Source organism: Calliopsis andreniformis, chromosome 5 (assembly GCF_051401765.1).
Source record: "Calliopsis andreniformis isolate RMS-2024a chromosome 5, iyCalAndr_principal, whole genome shotgun sequence".
In the NCBI taxonomy this organism is placed as follows: domain Eukaryota; kingdom Metazoa; phylum Arthropoda; class Insecta; order Hymenoptera; family Andrenidae; genus Calliopsis; species Calliopsis andreniformis.
The window spans coordinates 1,844,940-1,864,562 of NC_135066.1; the positions used below are offsets into that span (position 1 = coordinate 1,844,940).

The 19,623-nt window shown below is 37.6% G+C and overlaps 4 protein-coding genes across 8 annotated transcripts; 2 read left to right on the top strand and 2 right to left on the bottom strand.

Annotated features, from left to right (window-relative positions):
• Nucleotides 1-315: 315 nt before the first annotated feature.
• Nucleotides 316-2,738, bottom strand: Psr (bifunctional arginine demethylase and lysyl-hydroxylase PSR). Of its 2 annotated transcripts, none has more exons than XM_076378737.1 (6): nt 2,402-2,738; nt 1,727-1,932; nt 1,375-1,657; nt 944-1,299; nt 636-868; nt 316-481 (listed from the first exon to the last, which is right to left on the bottom strand). In XM_076378737.1, the coding sequence occupies exons 1-6, from the start codon at nt 2,472-2,474 to the stop codon at nt 454-456; spliced, it is 1,179 nt and encodes a 392-aa protein (XP_076234852.1). In that variant the 5' UTR covers nt 2,475-2,738; the 3' UTR covers nt 316-453. The 2 variants fall into 2 exon arrangements, with proteins under 2 accessions (XP_076234852.1, XP_076234854.1); XM_076378739.1 differs by lacking the exon at nt 2,402-2,738 and adding an exon at nt 2,159-2,174.
• Nucleotides 2,739-3,473: 735 nt separating this feature from the next.
• On the top strand, nt 3,474-13,257 carry Gpp (DOT1 like histone lysine methyltransferase grappa). 2 transcript variants are annotated; one of them, XM_076378730.1, is made up of 12 exons: nt 3,474-3,912; nt 4,664-4,843; nt 4,915-5,241; nt 5,334-5,601; nt 5,685-6,363; nt 6,437-6,908; nt 6,984-7,607; nt 7,723-8,150; nt 8,233-8,466; nt 8,543-8,793; nt 10,214-10,573; nt 13,198-13,257. In XM_076378730.1, exons 1-12 carry the CDS (start codon nt 3,835-3,837, stop codon nt 13,212-13,214), a joined length of 3,918 nt encoding a protein of 1,305 aa, XP_076234845.1. In that variant the 5' UTR covers nt 3,474-3,834; the 3' UTR covers nt 13,215-13,257. The 2 variants fall into 2 exon arrangements, with proteins under 2 accessions (XP_076234845.1, XP_076234844.1); XM_076378729.1 differs by lacking the exon at nt 13,198-13,257 and having other exon boundaries at nt 3,598-3,912; nt 10,214-10,650.
• A 203-nt stretch (nt 13,258-13,460) lies between these two features.
• On the top strand, nt 13,461-16,330 carry Stl (ADAMTS metallopeptidase stall). The gene is made up of 2 exons (XM_076378733.1): nt 13,461-14,262; nt 14,353-16,330. Exons 1-2 carry the CDS (start codon nt 13,466-13,468, stop codon nt 15,482-15,484), a joined length of 1,929 nt encoding a protein of 642 aa, XP_076234848.1. The 5' UTR covers nt 13,461-13,465; the 3' UTR covers nt 15,485-16,330.
• On the bottom strand, nt 16,135-19,590 carry LOC143179481 (dnaJ protein homolog 1). 3 transcript variants are annotated; one of them, XM_076378742.1, is made up of 3 exons: nt 19,437-19,590; nt 17,743-18,162; nt 16,135-17,670 (listed from the first exon to the last, which is right to left on the bottom strand). In XM_076378742.1, exons 2-3 carry the CDS (start codon nt 18,149-18,151, stop codon nt 17,087-17,089), a joined length of 993 nt encoding a protein of 330 aa, XP_076234857.1. In that variant the 5' UTR covers nt 18,152-18,162; nt 19,437-19,590; the 3' UTR covers nt 16,135-17,086. The 3 variants fall into 3 exon arrangements, with proteins under 3 accessions (XP_076234857.1, XP_076234855.1, XP_076234856.1); XM_076378740.1 differs by having other exon boundaries at nt 16,135-18,162; XM_076378741.1 differs by lacking the exon at nt 19,437-19,590 and adding an exon at nt 19,143-19,284 and having other exon boundaries at nt 16,135-18,162.
• Nucleotides 19,591-19,623: the final 33 nt, after the last annotated feature.

Here is a 19,623-nt window from a genome sequence, read left to right on the forward strand (position 1 = left end):
ACTTGAAATGATAATGCACCTGACTCATAGCTTGCTGAGCTCTAGTATTTTAGGTTCCTGAATATTAAGTGGATGTATTTTTGCTTTTTTAATGTCTCGTATGTTCCACGCGTTATTAACTATTCTTATACATACATTGGATAAGTATAGAATTTATAAATAATGAAACATATGATAAAGACAAACCTTTTCTATGTATGAGATAGAAACATTACAATCCAAAGATGTAATAATATAAAACAAATTCAGCAAAAATTAAGTGCATTATCAACGCCTGAATGTAGAATTTAAACGAATTTACTTAATAAGAATAAATTTGGTATTATCTAGCATTTATTTTATTATGAACATGAAGATAGTAATAATTATAATATTTACTCTTAGTACAAACAATAATTGTTGATTAATACTGTACAGTCTGAGGTCTCTGTAGGTCCCAAATGCTTGATATTGTCAGGCTTGGCTGTTATTTAGTTTTCTTCTAAAAATTTAAAAACAGTATTATGTCTAATTATATTCATAATCATATATATATATAAAAAAAAAAAATAAAATAAACGGTCTAATGATAAACACTAAATACAGATTTCTTTTAATGAATTCTATTAAAAAAAGGTATGAAGTGTGTAACGTACCTCTTCTTCTTTTTGTGTGCTGTCAATGATTCTTGACCACTGTCATCTGCACTATCTTCTGATTGACTACTACTACTACTGCTTGAAGAACTACTTGACGAGCCACTGGAAGAATCACTGGCAACACCTGTATCTTCTTTTACATCTATGGTTTCTGCTAGTGCTGCCAATTCTGGTTCTTTATCCCTAAGCACTTTCAACCATTTACGAGACAATTTTGGTCTTCCGCGTACCTGCGAAGAAGTTTTAATTGAGATGTATTTCAAATCCACAAATATTGCGTTCAGTTCATACTTCAACATTCTTACCGTTTTATGCCAAACTACTGGAAAATTGGTACGGGAACAGAAGTTTTGTGTAACTGCTATAGTTTCATCAAGATTTAAAACGACATGCCACCAACCACCAGGAACAAAAACAGTTTCACCAGGGTTCTGTAAAATTTCTATTGGCAAACAGTCTTGTGGCCACGTAGGTAGCTTTGTGCGAGGATAAATTACGGAAAACCACGTGATAGCTTCATCTCTCTGTTTACCACCCTCAGCTGCAGACACTTTTAGAAGCTCTCTGGGTGTATGAGTGGGAAATAGACACCATCGTTTGTGTCCAGATATCAATGCATTCCAGGCACTGGTCCCTAATGGATCTATGTGTATACCCGTACCTGCATTTACATTACACTTTTAATAGGATTGAAAGAAAAAATAGTTGTATGTACTCCAATTATAAAAATACTTACCAGACCTCGCAGGTCCCATAACGAACCAGCGATATGGTGGTCTCCTATGTTCACCAGCATATTGAAATAGGTCATCACGGAAGTATTTAGGTATAACATAATCTTCTAACAATTTTTTTCGTCTAGGATGTTCACCAAAGGAACTATCAAAGATATATAAAGGCGAATCATCTTCATTATTTAGCATATAACGTACATAGTATTTCATCTTCATTTTCACACTATATCCTTCATTGTCTTCTCCACACTTAAATTTTTGATTCCTGTACTTTTTTACTAACCTCTGTAATAAAATTATCGCTAATATACATTCATAAAGTGTATTACCTTCTAGGTTTTGATAATATCATACCTCTATAGTCCACTTGTATTGGGCTTTCCAACCATTTTGAACACCTTGTATTATCACAGGCTTGTAGGGTTTTTCATATTTTTCTATAAACTCTTCTGGAGATACTTTGGACTCTTCGATACGGTCCACATTGTCCATAACATTCCAAAAGGACTCAAATTTTTTACTATAGCCATGTTGGGTCCAAGCTGCTTTATCTCCAAGTTCTAAAAGGGCAAGTAAGTTTAAAGGTAAATCAAGGCTGTTTGAAAAAATATATAAAAACATTTTAAGAATACAAAACCAAAAAGTATACAGCAAAAACACTAATAGTCTCATTAATATCCTCTAATTTCTTATCACTGATATTGTGACATCTATCTTTATACAAAGCTTGAAACGGTAAACTATTTAATTGTAAATATATTATATTACACTGTTATATTGTAATACTTTCAGTAAATTTGGAGTTACATCATCCAAGGTCGGCAAAGACAGTTCGGTCTTGTATCGCATTTTCCAAATTCTGTTTATAACGACGACCGTCACAAGAAGAGAAACGATGTCTCAATTACTTCTAGCAATCATACTAGTAATATAAAATAAATCGTGAAGAAGAATTGTTTGTTAGCAATTATAATGTACGCCCATATCACGTCAGCGTATAGGTTATGAAATAGGTTATGACATGTTTACCTGGTCTGGCTTTCCTTTTAACCTCTTTGATTCTTTTTTTCGCACGGTGATCTAATTTCAGCTCATCCGACATGGCTACACGTTTATTATATTACCTAATTAACCTACTTTCGGTATATTTACAATTTACAAACGGGAAAACTATGCGCAACACGTCATTCAATGGTAACTGTACTTTTTAGTTCGCCTAAATCCCGTAAGGTGAACCAAAACAATCAGCCGATATTTTCATGTGAACGCATTTGGCACACAAGGATCGAGTGAAATATTTCCCTTGAATTTTTTATTCCAGTCTCATGCTTGGAAATCCCCATTGATCCAAACGCCGACCTTCCCTGCACTTTTTCCTTCGGTGACGTTACGCGATGACCTTATCTATCCAAACATTCAAGTTCTGTGCATTATCTACAGAGGCGCTGAACACTTGCAATTGCCTACGTGACAAATACCATGTTCTACCAATAGGTCACCCTATAAACGTAATGCACTTCTAGAAATATCGATATTCCAGCTTTCGTTATCGCATGCAACCGATGCCTCCTGCGCATTGTTTTCCTTTTTTAAACAAAACTGCATTAAAAAATAAACAAAATAAGTTGAAAGTCATACACGCATTCGTCATCGCTATCTTCTCCAGTAAATCAAACTTTTAAACCCTGGAAGCTCGTTATCAGATATCTCTATCGCGTCATAACAACACAGATAAAAATAATAATTCCAAAGAATTTCATCGATATCTTTAATTTATTTCGTCTAAGTCTTACGAATTTAGTTCTGAAAGGGAACGCTGAAGCACTTGATTTACAGACAGAAAGGAATACGAAACAATATTCCATCGAAAGAGGAAAGTTCTTTCCGCGGTCGAAAGTTCAACGGTTCCAGGGACGCATGCGCGGTAGAGCGAGTTGGCGCGGAACACCCGGATGTGCTGCCGCACAAGCACGATACGGTAGAAGGAAGAGGCATGACGCCATGTTTTGATGTCGTCATCCCCCCCCAAACCGCTGTTTCTCGAGCAGCACAATAGTCTGTCAGTGTTTTTCTGTTGTGTGCGCCTCGTGTTCCGTGTTCCTGGTGGCCGTTTTGGCGTGCCCCATTCGCCATCCCCATCGTCGCGTCAAAGTTTGGACGCGCTCGCCCTCGGTGGCCAACCGTTCGTCCTCTCGAGTTGACGGTCGCTGAAGGTGGCCCCCTTAGTGTCTTTTTCATGTTCGGCCAAGTAACCGCGGAGCGGGGGGGTCCGCGAGCGTCGTCTACGTAATGGTAGTGTCCTAGTGCGGGGAGGACAAGCGTCCACGATCCTCCGCCGAACGGTTAATCTCTGAGTGGTTACGTCACACGACCCTGAGAGCCTGGGCTTACGGAGGAGACGCATTGCTAGAGAAGTGGACGGCGGCGACGACGACGGGGACGAGGACGACGGCCCTGCTAAAATGGAGCTGCGCCTGCACTCGCCAGCCGGAGCAGAACCGATCGTCTATCAATGGCCCCTCACCTCCGGATCCGGATCTGTGAGTAGATATTTCGTCGCGACCCCGTTAATCGAGGTTATTGTGTCTCTGCTCGACAACTGCACGATATCTTTACACGAAGGTCTGGCTGGCGTGCATGACCCTGTCGTCTATCCCGCATTCTCACAGCTGATCGTGCATCTATCGCACGAAACGAATCCGTCCGTTCTTTACATTCTCACGCTACTGCTTTCATTCTACTCCGAAACGATTATGTCTACTGGCTATTTCTGTGCTTTTATTTCACTTGTAACTGTTGATAATCGTCCATATACGTGAAAATTAAGTGTATGCTGCGTCTTGCGCGCGCGTGTATATGTGTGCGGAGGGAAAAAGGGTGGCGGAGGGGAAAGGTGAATGATATTTTCATTTTAAAATAATAGATGTAGAATCGATTTTTTTTTTATCAGATCTTCAAAGTTAATAGGGATATCTTTTAGTTTTTCTGGGAAAGTAATAGCTTTATTTCTATGTGGAGTATTTGTACAAGTTGTTTATCTGATTTTTCTAATCATACTTTTTTAATTGAGTTAAAGTGAATTCTAGTAACATGTTTTTCATATAATATAATATAATATAATTAGTATCTAGATATTTGTAAATATTCTTTCCACTTTGCCATTTGTAAATAATAGATGATTTCTTGGAAACTCATGCTTATCAGTATTATTGGATAAAAAATATTAGTTGCTAATTATTAGTCATTTAAAGAAACACTCTTTAATATATCTTGTGTAATTATTAATTCTAGGATCGTCATGATGGTGCACTTGATGTTGTTGAGACAATGCGGTGGGTTTGCGAGGATTTACCAGATTTGAAATTACCATTAGAGAATAATATTTTATGTGATTATGACACAAGAGACTATGAAAGTATGAAAAATTTATGTGACAGATTTAATAGAGCAATCGATAGTTTAGTTCAATTGGTAAGTAGTGTATGACTTAAAAAAATTTTATTCTCTAGTTGTTTGAATAACTTGAATCTACTCTGATATAGGAAAAGGGTACTAGTTTGCCATCTCAAAGGTTAAATAAACGACCTAGTCGGGGTTTATTAAGACATATACTTCAGCAAACGTATAATCAGGCAGTGGTTGAACCAGACAAATTAAATCAGTATGAACCCTTTTCACCAGAAGTATATGGTGAAACAAGTTATGAACTTGTATGTCAAATGATTGATCAGATAGATGTAACAGAAGATGATGTGTTTGTTGACTTGGGATCAGGTGTTGGTCAAGTGGTTCTTCAAATGGCCGCAGCAACACTATGCAAAATTTGTATTGGTGTAGAAAGAGCTGATGTACCATCAAGATATGCACAAGTATGTTATCCTTCTAATGTAATTTTACTGATAAAGTATAGTTAATTAGAATTTTCTATATGAACAAGCTTGTTATTTCTGTTAAACATTAGAGTATGGAAATAAACTTTCGTAAATGGTTGAATTGGTATGGAAAAAGATGCGGCGAGTATCGTTTGGTAAAAGGCGATTTTTTAGCTGACGAACATCGTGAAAGCATTACTGGAGCTACAATTGTGTTTGTTAATAATTTTGCATTTGGTCCAACGGTGGACCACCAATTGAAAGAACGATTTGCCGACCTTCGGGATGGTGCACGCATTGTATCATCAAAATCATTTTGTCCCCTCAACTTTCGCATAACGGATAGAAATCTTAGTGGTAATGTATTACGTTTTTTTACTGTGATAAAAAACTAAGCAAAAAATTGTTCATGCGTACAACTGGAATTTTTTAATTTGTAGATATTGGTACAATAATGCATGTCTCAGAAATGTCACCACTGAAGGGTTCTGTATCTTGGACTGGTAAACCAGTGTCTTATTATTTACATGTAATAGACCGTACTAAGTTAGAACGTTATTTCCACCGACTAAAGAATAATAAACAAGGTGGCGATGAAAACTCTGATTCTGTGATAAGTAACACTGCCAGCAGTAGTAATAAGGTTACAAATAGGGGTGAAAGGGGTGAGAGAGCCAAACGAGATCTTTCGAGGCAGTTAGATAGTCCGAATCATTCAGAGCAACATGGAACAAATAGCGATACAGATGCAGATGAAAATAACATTAAGAATCGTCGGCAACCGAACAAGATTCGTAGAAAATTGAATAGAAAAACAAATGGTATTACGAGGCCTCCGGCTAGAGGCAGACAAAGAGGAAGGGGTGTGAAGAAATCTAAGCCAAAGAAAGCAATTAATATTTCTGGTTTAGATTTATTGCATAGTCAAACGTTACTTAGTACATCACCACAGGCTTTAGGAAAAAAGCCACCACCTGCGCCTGGTTGTGTGGATCAACAGTTATCCTCATTGTCGCTCTCTTTGCAGTCACATTCGACTTCTGTACACGAAGAACTTAGTATACCACCAGCTCCGTCCGCTACGCCGTATGCTTTACAAATTCTCTTGGATTTGTACAGGTACGTATAAATATTATTGTAAAACGAGATACGCATATAAAAAAATTTGTTATGTAATAATATTAATTTACAGGGACCAATTCATGCTCATGTTAGAGTCAATGAGAACTCCTCAGTACAGAGTATCAGTCAATACGGATATCGCGAAGGAAAGGGAAAGAAACTCAAAACTACAGTCAAGAGCAGCGCAATTAGAAAAACAAATAAAAGTATTAATCGATGATAGTGTAGCTCTTTTAAAAGCGAGAATGACTGAGTTAGGTATAAATGCTACGTCACCTGGAGATTTGCTTGCAAAAGCTAAGGAAATAGTTCTTAGACATAAACAATTACAAGCTAAGGCGAGTAAATTGCAAGCCCAAGTCGCATCAATGGAAAATGAGCAGTCAAGATTGACTGCGCTTAGACATCAAGAGTTACAAGAAAAGTATAGTAGTCTTACAAATGTTAATGGCATGTCGAATCCACCGCAGCCGCTTACACAAGACTATATACTGAAAGAAATATCTGCTACTCTTTCTCAACGCAAACGTTTACATTGCCAGGTTAGTCATTTTTATTTCAAGGAAACTTTATATGCATTTAAACATATGATTTAAAACACTGTAATAAATTGTCAGGTTTCCAAACTGGAGCACGAACTGAACGTGTTGGAAAGAGCAAGCAATGAGAAACAAGTCGCTGCAATTGCTCAACAACAGAGAGACGCAGCAGGTACTAAACATTCGCAAAGTCAGCATCATCATCAGCAGCAAAATGGCAAAAGTGGATCGACACGGAAGAGCAGAGAAGGACGATCTAGGTCGCAAGAATGGCCCGACGTTCCCGATATTGGGAAAATACAAGAAAATAATCCAGAAATATTGGCGCAAAAAATTCTGGAGACAGGTAGACAAATAGAAGCTGGTCGAATGTTGAATAGGCAAAATACTAGTACTAGTAGCAATTCTAGAACAAGACTGCCACAAGCATCACTTAGCTTTTCTACTACGTCGGCATCTATTTCATCCTCACAATCGCAAACGTCTAATAAGGAAACAGCAAATAGAACTCAGGAACCCCCTAGAGTCGCGAATTTTGAAGATAGATTAAAAAGTATTATTACAAGTGTCTTGAATGAAGATCAACAAAATAGAAATAAGCAGCAGCAGATGCAACTACAGGTGCAATTACAAAATCAGACTGAACCAGATAGGAAACGTATCGCATTGCCGCAGAATGTTTCTACCCCTGATTATACGCAGGTAAAATTTCAGAATATTAAGAATCTAGATACTTGATATTATGTTAGTTTTACAATATTATCATTTTTCATAGACTCATGTTATCAATTGAGTATCATTTGTACTTTCATTGTAGGTTTCACCTGCAAAGTTAGCGCTTCGCCGTCATCTCTCTCAAGAACGTCTTTCATCTCACTTAACACCATCCGATAGGCCAACAATTGACTCCAGGCAATCGAGTCATGACAATCGTATTGTAGCAGGAGGAAACGGACTACTCGGCACTAGAACGATTGGCGATTTAGTCAGCGGGGAGATAGAAAGGACCCTAGAAATATCAAATCAATCTATAATAAATGCTGCCGTTGATATGAGTGCAATGATAAGACCTGAAACTGTATATTCTCCTATCAGTAGACCGGCTAGTGCAGAGGGTGATGCTGGTTTATCAACCCTCGCACATGTAGCAAGTTATGCTCCAACTTCCTCTGCAATATCTACGTGTACTCCCACTACCACTTCACGATCATCTGTGTTGTTTACTCCAGTGACACAACCGCAGAGGTATTATATAAAATACTTATGTACCAATGATTATCGTTATATGAGTGAAAAAATATTACAGTTTAATTTGGATGTTTTTTAGATACACACCAGTTCAGTTACCTCGCGCAGACATCAAACCTTATCATGAATCGTATTTCTCTGACAATCCTTCTCAGTCTCTTGCACAGACTCACCCTGCACCACCGTTGCATTCATCGCAGACGACGTCGAACGGCGAACTTCTCCCAGTCGAAGGATTGGCAGCATCTTTGCATGCTCGTATACTAAATAACCATAGCGCTAAAACCGAGCAAGTACTTTCTACGAATAGAAGGTATTAAAATTTCTTCTATATCCTTTTTTTTCTTATTCTGGAAGCAATTCACCTTTATGTGTTTCTTTTACGATAGATTTCAACCGTATCCTCGGTATGCAACTAGCAGTAGCAGTAGTGGCAGTACGACGACGAATGGTATCGTTACGGCTATGTGTCAGTCACAGCCATCGATGTCGGTGAAGACAGAAGCAGTCGTATCGTCGATAAGTACAAGTGGAGCGCCATTAAGTCCTCTTGTGGAACCGCACTCCAACACATCTACACCGTTAGTTGATGAGCCTCAAATGACAACGCAGAGGCAGCGGAATGGTATTGGCGACGATGGTGAGTAAAACGTTTTATATCTTTTTTTTATATCTCTCATTACTCGTATTATCATTTTTTATTTAGAAAATGCTTTGGAATGTACATATTCAAGTTTTTCGAACTGCTTTCTATACTGGCTAAAAGAAAAAACATGTAACATGTATCAAAATTCAGTTTTTGGCATTTATTGTGTTACAAAAAATCTTAAAGTTTATTATAGGAATCAATTTTATTTCAAGCGTTGGTAGTTTGATTATACAGTACATCAAAAATGTAATAGATTTACTCTACCGATACTCTTTTATACTTCTACTTTACAAGACTTTTACTAAACACTCTGCTTTTTCTTCTTAAAATACTATTGTATTAGTTTCCTGCTATGCATCTCGTTATTTTTATGCACTAGTGGTTTAAGATTGTCTATGGTTTACCTATCTTATGGAGCTGGTATCTGATCTTTATTTATATTTATTTTTGTTGTTGTTTGCTGTATTTGTTAGATGCACTGTAGCTGTTTGTTGGTTAGCTCTGTCTGTCACATACTCAGTCTCACTCACAACCCTTGAAGCTTGTTTTATTAGAGATTGAGACACAAATCAGAAGGAGAAAACAAAATGTACGGCTGCCTGTGGGTTGGTTCGTGGTTGCTGGTGAGTTGTCCCACAGGGGTTGTTCAAAATTCTTCTTTTTTTTTCTTTTTTTTTATTATCGTTTTTACAACCACTTGACAAAGAAGATTTAGTTTCTATTAGTATTTTTTAGCCAGAAATGATACATGCTTTTATGCAAAAGAAAATATTAAGCATTTCCATGAAAATAAGCCAGACTCAAAATTTTTTTAGGTAAAGTTATTATAAATCATTTAATATTTGTAGCGTAGTAGTGCATACAAGATATTTAGAATGAGTAAAGCATGCTGAATTTATATGGAGACACTGTATCTTAGCTGATGGGTTTTTGTAGTTTTAGTGCATGCTTTTTTTGCATGGAAGTACCTTAAATGCGATTGATGTAGTGTTTATTCCCAAAAATTATATATACCACACAAGGAAAAATGAAACCAGTGTACATAATATATACACATACTACGTGTTTATTATTTAGATTCCCACTTCTTCCTTAAAACATTCTAAGTACTGTTTTCAAGATATTTTCTTTTCAATATATTTTCTTTTCAATATACATACTTTATCTTAAAAACATTTTTGTATCTATTTTTAAGCTCACAAGGACAATATCTTTCCCATTTATCCTATTCTTAAACGTTTTTAATACACTTATGTTCTAGCACAGAGATATGTATACACATATGTCGAAATACTGTACTTATAAACAACACAGACTGCTCTGAAAATGGGTTATTGGCTTATTTTTATGAGAATTGAATGTCTGACCTTACGGATTGTGTCATGACAGTTAAATAAACCCTACTTTACAGATGGAGAAGCGGATTGGCAAGACCGTATCAGTTCTGGATTCGACAGGCTAGTTGCATTCGCTTCCACGGAGTTGGACAAACGAAGGAGGTCTACGGAAGGAGTGAATACAAGCCCTGATAGTGGTTTGGGGTCAGATAGTACCGTAACGGGACCTCCACCTGTAATCCCGTCACCCGACGAAGCACTAGGGCCTCCTCGTACGCCTTCACCAACGAGCCCTCGTCCGCCGAATCCCTCCAACGGCAGCTCAAGTAGCTCATCTTCGGTGCCTCTGAAATACCAACGGCAATCAGATCCCGAACGACATCATTTTAAGAAAAAATTTTTTCATAGAGATTGGAATAATTCTGGAAGTACCAGTAAGTTTCGTCCTAAAGGCAAGGATTGGGATTGGAATCATTCAGGACAGTGGCCTTCGAATGAAGAACAATCTTAATCTACATTTTTATACTATATCTCTTTGGATGATAAAGCTTTTAACGATATGTCTTACGATTGTTAGGTTTGTGGAAATGAGAATGCCGTCTACGGTTCTTTTTTTTTGTTGCTAATAGTGTCATTCTTTTTGATGATAGAAATGTTATCATGTCTTTGCTATTTGTAGTATGGCTACAATAACTTTTAATTATTGTGTGCGTACAGTGTTCCAGTACATTGGGTACTGATAACACGTACGCAAAATACGGCTCGTATGTGAGTTAAAGATTTTTATTTTGAGCTAAAGTGAGCTCTCGATAATTTGTTTTTCCTTTTTCGTTTTATCGTTGATATTGTATTTATTTCGTGATTAACATTTTGAGGCTAAATGTACTGCGAAATTGAAGTTATATTTCAATAGTAAAAAATCTATTTAATATTTAGCCGTATAAATAAGCGTATATTGAAAAAGTGAAGGTGAAAACAATGCAAAACGCTATTATACATTACTCACTGATAAGCATTTTAACTTAATATTATTATTAACCGCTACATTTTTCTGGTGAAAAAATACAAAAGTTTAGATGATAATCATTATCAATTTGATATATAACATACGGTGAGAATGTGTTTGCCTTCATAAATATATGCTATACCATAGGGATTATATTCACTGGAATATCTAAACAGTTGGCAAATGCGCGTCTATAATTATGGTACATGACTTGCATGTAATTGGATCACAGAAACATGTTACTGTAAAAAATGTACCATTTGTTATGGATGTTGCAGTTAAAATGAAATTAGTTAATAAAACAAGGAGAGGAAAGAAGCTACCAAAACCTGCGTGTGTTCGTCGCAAATATTCGCTGCAAAATTTATAAAACGCGGCTGCAAATCTTCCATCGTTTCTGGAGGATGAATATCGAAGTGTTCACTGTTGTTCATAAACGTTTGTGACGACAGATAAGCAAAGAATAGTCATTTTCCACCGCTTAAAAGTTAAATTCATCGTTCTTTTCTCATAATTTTTCGACACGAATTTACGTCACGAATTTGTAAGATTGTACAGAATATCCAAAGAATGATCTCTCCGTGAATATTGATTAGATTTCCCAGCAGTTTGGTTAGACGTACATGGAATCCTGCTGTGGTAAATTGAAGAGAACTGTAAATAAATATGACGCATCAATCGAATCACGCGCGTCGTAATATGTATAAAAGGAGTTTTTTAGTCATCGTGATCGTATATAGTACCAGAAAGTTGTAAAAAGGGAAATTGAGCAAACCACGTCACCGATAAAACTGTAAAAAGTGGGGACTTGACCGCTCGCCGTATATACTTGTAATTAGTTATCGAATTATTTAATAATCCCATTACCATTAACGCATATAATTAAAGAAAATGATTATGACGATGTAGGTACATGCCCGTTTAGCATGTTATATACACTGCCGAATCTATTAATTTTATTATTGATCATGATTATTATTTATTGTTTTTATTGAAATATTTTAATACTAAGGTTTTTGTAACAAGCATATATTCTCTTTCATTCCTACCTTCCATATACAATTCACACTACCCTCAGTTCATGGTTTAATAAGAATGGTTGATATTGTATCGTTACCATCATCATTCTACCCCTCGATTTCTTCGACATCTTGAAGAAAATTTAAACATCGGCGTAGGAAACGGTAGACACATTTTTTAGCGTATATCATCGGGAGAGAAGAATTATTACAATGTTGCTTCGTTATGTTATCAACCGTTGTCTATAATAATTACACTTTTGTTGTAAAAAATCTAGCACTTTTAGGAGGCGAATTCATTCATTTGCTGCGCGAGCGAATAATGTTGAGATAATACTTATAAATTATCATGGTACGATTTTATAGAAAGAAGAAAACGGATGTAAACAGTATCTGTAGATATAATATGCGACAAAGTACAAAGTTCTACCTGAACAGATTATATTTCATACGGTATCTGTTTTGTACATCGAGTAATCAATGCATTAAAATATACCACATTTTTATCTTGATTTAATTACATATTCTTAAAGATGTTTCCTACCTATAGAGTATGGTATGAGAAAAAAGATTTACACTGTATGTTTACTATATGCGCAATATGCATTAAACCTGCAGTTTCTGTTGTATTGTTACTCGAGTCATTCAAATGTTGGTGTCAATGACATATCGGATACAGGTGCCAGCATGCATCTCCTATATTGCGCTTTTGCAATCATAAACGATATACGGGTGTCGCAAAACATATGCACCCACACGCATATATAAGAACAAGTTTGTCATCATCCTGAGTACTTGAACTTGAACTTCAAAGTGTTCAGCATGGGCTTTGTATCAGAAATTGTATTGCTCACTTTATTCAGTGCAGTGTACGGGCAGGACACTGAGGACACTGAAATTGTTTTTCTGCCATCGTGGAATATTGAAGATAATGTAGAGGTAGACTTATATTAAACTCGTTAGTACAATATTAATGATATGAAAACGGTGCTGCGTTCATCCATTTTAATATGTATCTTTTGATAAATTACAGGTCCCACTAAGTTTTAAGGCTTTTGACCGATTCGTTGAATTAATTTTACGTAGGAACGAGAAAATCATAGCACCTCAGTTTCAAGTTTGGAAACATTATGGAGAAGATAGTGTGGAAATTCTACCGGAACTCAGTAAACCAGTTCCTTGTTATTATCTTCATAGAAATGACTTCAGTTCAGCGGCTATAAGTCTCTGTAAAGAGCAGCAAGTGGTCAGTATCATGATCGAACAATGTTTAAAAGCTTTACAAAGAAGAGTACCTTGAAATGCAACACTTTTTCTTATGGCAGCATGGATTCATCTTCTTGGAAAATGTCACTCTTGAAATTACTCCGCTTCAAATTGAAGAAGCTTCATTATTTGACGATAATTACATCAAACGAAGTGCTGAATCTTCGGGAAAACTTCACCTTGTCAAAAGAGCATATACTTCTTCCATGTATTTTGATAACGACCTGGACAATTACAAATATAATAAATTAACGAATCAGGATTTGGCTGAGACATTACTTGAAGAGCTAAGAGGGAAAGCAGTAGAAGATACTCTAACATTAGAATTAGCAGTGTTCTTTGATGAAGCTGGATATAACACGTTCTATCCCTATTTTAATGGAAACGATGAAGAAATGCGCGACATGCTTCTAGCCTACATAAACGGTGTACAAGCAGTCTATCACCATCCAAGTTTAGGAGTTCCAATTGATATCTCCCTTGTGAGATTAGACATGATGCAGAAACAACCAGTAGACCTGCCACATTTTGGTGGAGAAAGGGGGAGTTTGTTAGACTCTTTCTGTAACTACGCAAAGAGGCTGAATCCTCCAGATGAATTGGATCCCAACCACTGGGACATAGGGCTATATGTGTCTGGCTTAGATTTATATTCTGTGGAAGCTGGACGAAGGAACAGTGCTACTATGGGACTTGCAACAGTGAATGGTCTGTGCTTCGAACAGTATTCTTGTGTCATTGCTGAATTAGGTGTAACAAATCAATTTGGAAAACCTTTTCCATCAAGTGGGTTTACATCTGTTTATATAGCTGCACATGAAATTGGACACAGGTAAGTTAACATTATTTATTCTACTGTTTACCTGCATATAAACTGCAACTACAGTTTTACATCTAAATTGATGAACTTGTCTGGAAAAAGCTTAGGAATGCATCACGATTCAACTGGCAATTCATGTTCAAAGGATGGCTACATAATGTCAGCAAGTAGAGGCACTCACGGCGAGACTATTTGGTCAGAATGTAGCCGCGACTTAGCTCTAAAGCTGCCTTATATGAAACCTTGCCTCAGAGACAGGCCAAGCTCCCAGATAAACAGTCCACTGGACCATGCTCGACACTTTAATCTACCTGGCAGAAAGTGGAACGCCAAAAAGCAATGCGAGATCTTGCTGCGTGACAAAGATGCTACATTTGCAACCCTGTACGAAGCCTGCAATGCCTTGCAGTGTATAACTCCCCACAGAAGCGGTTTCTACTTTGCTGGTCCCGCATTAGATGGAACTTATTGTGCACAAGGAAAAGAATGTCGCGGTGGTGAGTGTAAAAACGCACTACAGTCTCCTCCTGATCTGGTCCAACCAGGAGATTGGAGCGACTGGAAGTTAGGTCCTTGTACCAGTGGATGCCTTATGAAGTCCACTGGTGCTCAAGTTCGACGACGATACTGCAAAGCACCTTCGCCTAGGAGTTCAGAAAGCGAATGTCAAGGGTTGTACTATGACGTTGTCCTCTGCAGGGACGATAAGCTGTGCAAGAAAAAGCGCAGAAGCATCAGCGAATTCGCTAAACTCAGGTGCGCCGAGTTCAGCGAAAGGCTGCCTGGATTGGACGGCCAGGGTGGTGGTTTCCAGGCGCCGCACGAACCCGAAAGGCCATGGATGGCCTGCGCTATATTCTGTCGACGGAAAGACATAGCATTTTATTACACGCCGCGCGTGGAATTAAACGACCTTGGCCTTGACCCATACTTTCCAGATGGGACATGGTGCCACGCCGAGGAGGGACGAAATTATTTTTGTCGACAGCATCACTGTCTGCCGGAGAGCTTTCGTTTTGAGAAAACACTGCTGAAGGACCGCCGATACGACGATATCAGGTTTGGTCCTCAGAACGCCCATCCCAATGGACTTCATCTCGACGATCAGGTCATTAAATATCATAGCTTGGGACCGGATGGTTTACCCCTCCTGACCTCCTTGTCCCATAGTATTGGTCTTCCGCCAGATGAGGACGAATGGATCGATAAAGACTATGTTGAACTGGCAAGTTGAGTTGTAATATTTCATGAAAAAGTAACTGATCAATAATTTCATACGTTCTTCATGTTTTTTTGTCATTTTTGCTCTCTTTTAACATTATTTATTATCTCAAATTGTATTATTTTGTTAGAATCTTCCTTATTTGATGAGATACGATCACTATCTCTTATTCAGAGTAAGGAAACTTGTCTTGAAATGAGGATTCATGTATCTGTATGCAATTTTATTTATTCCGAATTCAATCGTCTCGATGAATATTTGTAAGGAATGCTATTGTTTACTCGCATTTGTATCGAAAATAATTTTTTTGCGTCAGAGATGAATATGTAGGAGCTATTTTTATCATTTCTACCCTATTTTTGTTTCCTCTATTCGTGCTCTACTTTATGTATTCAATACAAAATGTAAATGCATTGATATTCTGAGATATTGTATACAAAAAATATGAAAAAATTGAATTCATAGGTACGAAAAAAGAATTATGTATGTACTTGTATTTTCACTGAAATACTCTTTCGGTATAGCGTTGTGTGTGAAAGTATCTCAAGAGATAGAACGATGACGTCATCTACTTCGCGGCTATTTTAGGAGTGTCTCAACGTTATATCCAGCGTAGGAGCGAATCGAGAGACAAAAAGGATCAAATAAAAATACAGATCATGTAACTTAATTATGTATCGATATTATTTTGGCGTACAAATAATTAACCAACCATTAAAATTAAGATGACGCATGACATAAGAAAAACAGCTCAATATTACAAATAGATGCTTATGTGTATACGCACATCTGCTATTAATATGACAAAATGTTCCACTAATCACTGTGAATGTCCTCAATAAAAAAAATGTAAACATTTACGAGTTCCTACAAAAAATTTTACGCACATTCCAACAATACATATGTTTATATTCCAGTAAAAATGAAAGTAAATCAAGTCTCAAAATAGAAAAAAAAATATGATGACCTGAACACAATGATGGTGGTACAGCTTGTCATATTTTCGCAGAAACTATTCGTTCACGCAGATCGGGCACGCTACTCGTATGCACTATCGACATGATACATATCACACGTACATTCACATGTATACATACATACAACCAGTTGCTTAAGAAATACATACTCCGAATGTACAGAACGAACGAAATAATCAAATCGCATTCATACAGTGTTGCACCGCAACAGACACTCTCTCTCACTATAGAACCGCATAACTTAATGTAATATATTTAATCTTAGTCAGTATTTTAGGATCTTTTCCCGCGTGTAGAGGCAATGTACATTTCCCATTGTACTACAAAAGCAACTTATCCTTTCTTTATTATTTTTTTTTTTTTCTGTTTACCGTCCTAACGAAAACAAGCCTGTCTAAACTGAAATCGAAAGAACTGATCTTTTTTACACTTGACTAATGTGAAGATCACATTTTTCCTAGCTATTGTAAGACAAAATTATTATTTGTTTCACCTCGACAAATTTTTTTCACAGCTCTCTAACCACGCATTATGTACTAGAACGTACACGAGTGTTTACTCTCGTCAATTGGGACGATTAGAGGACTGTCGTTGCGTGATGACATTTATCCATACGCTTTTCTTTCATTTTATGTGTTCAATTTGGTAGAGTATCGTATAATATGTCCTTAGCACTTTGCGATAACATATCGGGGAATTTTATGTCGAATGAAACCAGGAGGTCACCTTTCCTTGATGGTTCCTTTGGGAATGGTAGGCCATGACCTTGAATCCTTTTGACCAAATTGGGCTTAACAATTTCTCTTGTTAAATTTAGGTTGATCTTTTCGCCAGTAAGTGTAGGAACTTCAATGACTGTACCGCAAAGAGCTTGTTTTAAACTCAGTTTGCAAGTGTATCTTATGTCACTGCCTTCTCTTCTAAACAAGGGGTGTGGTTTATCTCTAATGATGAAGACAATATCTGCTGGAACTTTTCCACGGCCCTGGTCACCTTCTTTCTGGAAAGTGATCTTAGTACCGGCTTTCCATCCTGGTTTTACGTTAATTGTGAGAACTTTATCCTCTTTCTTGGTGGTGCCATCAGGTTGTACAACCCTCCTGGAGATTTTCATCTTTTTCGTGCAACCACGTAGAATCTCCTCTAAAGTGATATATAAGTCATGCTCTATAGCAGGGTCTTGAGCCCGATCTTTGCCACCTCCTCTGCCAGAGTTAGGCCCTACAAAATTAAATGAATGTGACCTAAAAGCTCCACCTTGGCCACCTTGACGTTGAGGTCCTACACCCAGACCAAGTGGATCATCTATGTCCATATCATCTTCATGGAAACCAAATACTCTGTTTCCAATAGGTCCTCCAAATTCGAAGAATCCTTGGAAGGGACTAGCAGAGCCAAAGAATTGAGCAAATGTTGCTTTTGGATCTCCATGGAAAGTGTATGTTGTGCCACCTCCACCTCCTCCTGCTGTGCCGGCTCCTCCCTTTAGACCCTCTTCTCCAAATTTGTCATAGACTTCTCTCTTCTTAGCATCTGAAAGTACTTCATATGCCTCAGCTATTTCCTTGAACTTCTCCTCTGCACCAGCACTTCTGTTCTTGTCAGGATGATATTTCAGAGCCAATTTCCTATAAGCTTTTTTGATCTCATCATCACTGGCACTTTTGCTTATGCCTAATATTTTGTAATAATCTTTCCCCATTGATTACCGATCTGCAACAGTTCCAAGAGAACAGAATATTTAATACCAAATGCATAACATATGCTTTGGGTATGCTTATTTATATTTGAAACATAGAAAACATTTTTTTAATGCAAACGTAGTCATTTTTTAAAAGAACGTTTTTTCATAATTGATAGATTACGTTCGATTAATCTCTTTTTATAGCAACCCTCTAAATTGTCATGAAGCTCAATTATGCGCACTTATATCAATCTTCTTAAATCGTTCCCGCGGTCAGTTTTGTCGGATACAATATATAGCATTCCGTCATTCTGTTTTATTCTAAAACCACTAACTGTAAAAATACTCAGTTTTGTCCGACATATTATTTTCGTCGATATCACGATATTACTACATCATTACTAGCACAGTTTTTCAAGGATATACAGAGTTCTGTATCATCGGATTCGGGAAACGATATTTAACGCAACGTGACCATAAAAGTACGGATCTTTCAGAAGTTTCAAGTACGACTTCGACGTCACGACAGAAGGAACTCTTTCATCTCTCACGGACTCGTCACCATACTGCAAAAATATTTTTTCATCTAAAAGATTCGACAACGAGATTTTTGGGTCATCGATTTTATTTTGTCTCGTACAACTTATTGCACAAAGTACAATACTAGCACAAATACCAACTTAAGACATACTACCTACGTTTCCAAAGATGACCAGTGCAATTATTACAAGATATGACTCGCTAAAAAGTCTACGCGAGATTTGAAGTTCTAAACGATCAGAAGATAAGGTTTGTAGTTTCCATATCGTACTTTTTTTCAGAGTCGAGTTGGTTACTATCACGGAAATACGAGACGTACTTGGCTCGCCCGACGACCGAGATACAGGTGAAACAATGGGCAGGGTGATACTAAGCGCGATAATGCCAACGATCTGCCATTTTTTCCGCGTATTCTCGAGAAAAGTAGCATGGATGCCTCTCTACGCACACCCACGTATGTATCCCTCACCGATATCTATTTCTGGCAATGATGAGCGCCGTATAAGCGACGAACGTATCCGCTCCTACGAGCGTGCAACGATTTCGAGTAGCGTAAAAATAAATTCCACCCTGTAGGCGATAGCCCTTGTTCCCACGATCTCCACCCTGCCGATATCTCTTGTGGAATAACACGTCGAGGAACGTACGCGAACAACTTCCCACCGCGGGCCACCCATTTTTCCCCCAAGCGAACATCTGACAGAAATCGGACCAGAACGAAAGCGATCGTTCGAAACGTTTTTCTTCGACGCGATTTACTTACCGCTGTTGTTGCCGCGATTCCCTGACGATTCGAAAAATCCAATTGATCACTGGTTCACTGAGCTTTCCTTCGAAATTTTAGCAAGATCGACAAGACGTTCGCTTCTGACAGATTCGTCGAAACAACATTTAACACCTCTCGTCACGTACTAAAGTGTCGCGTCGCGCAAGCTGCGCAGTCCATATAT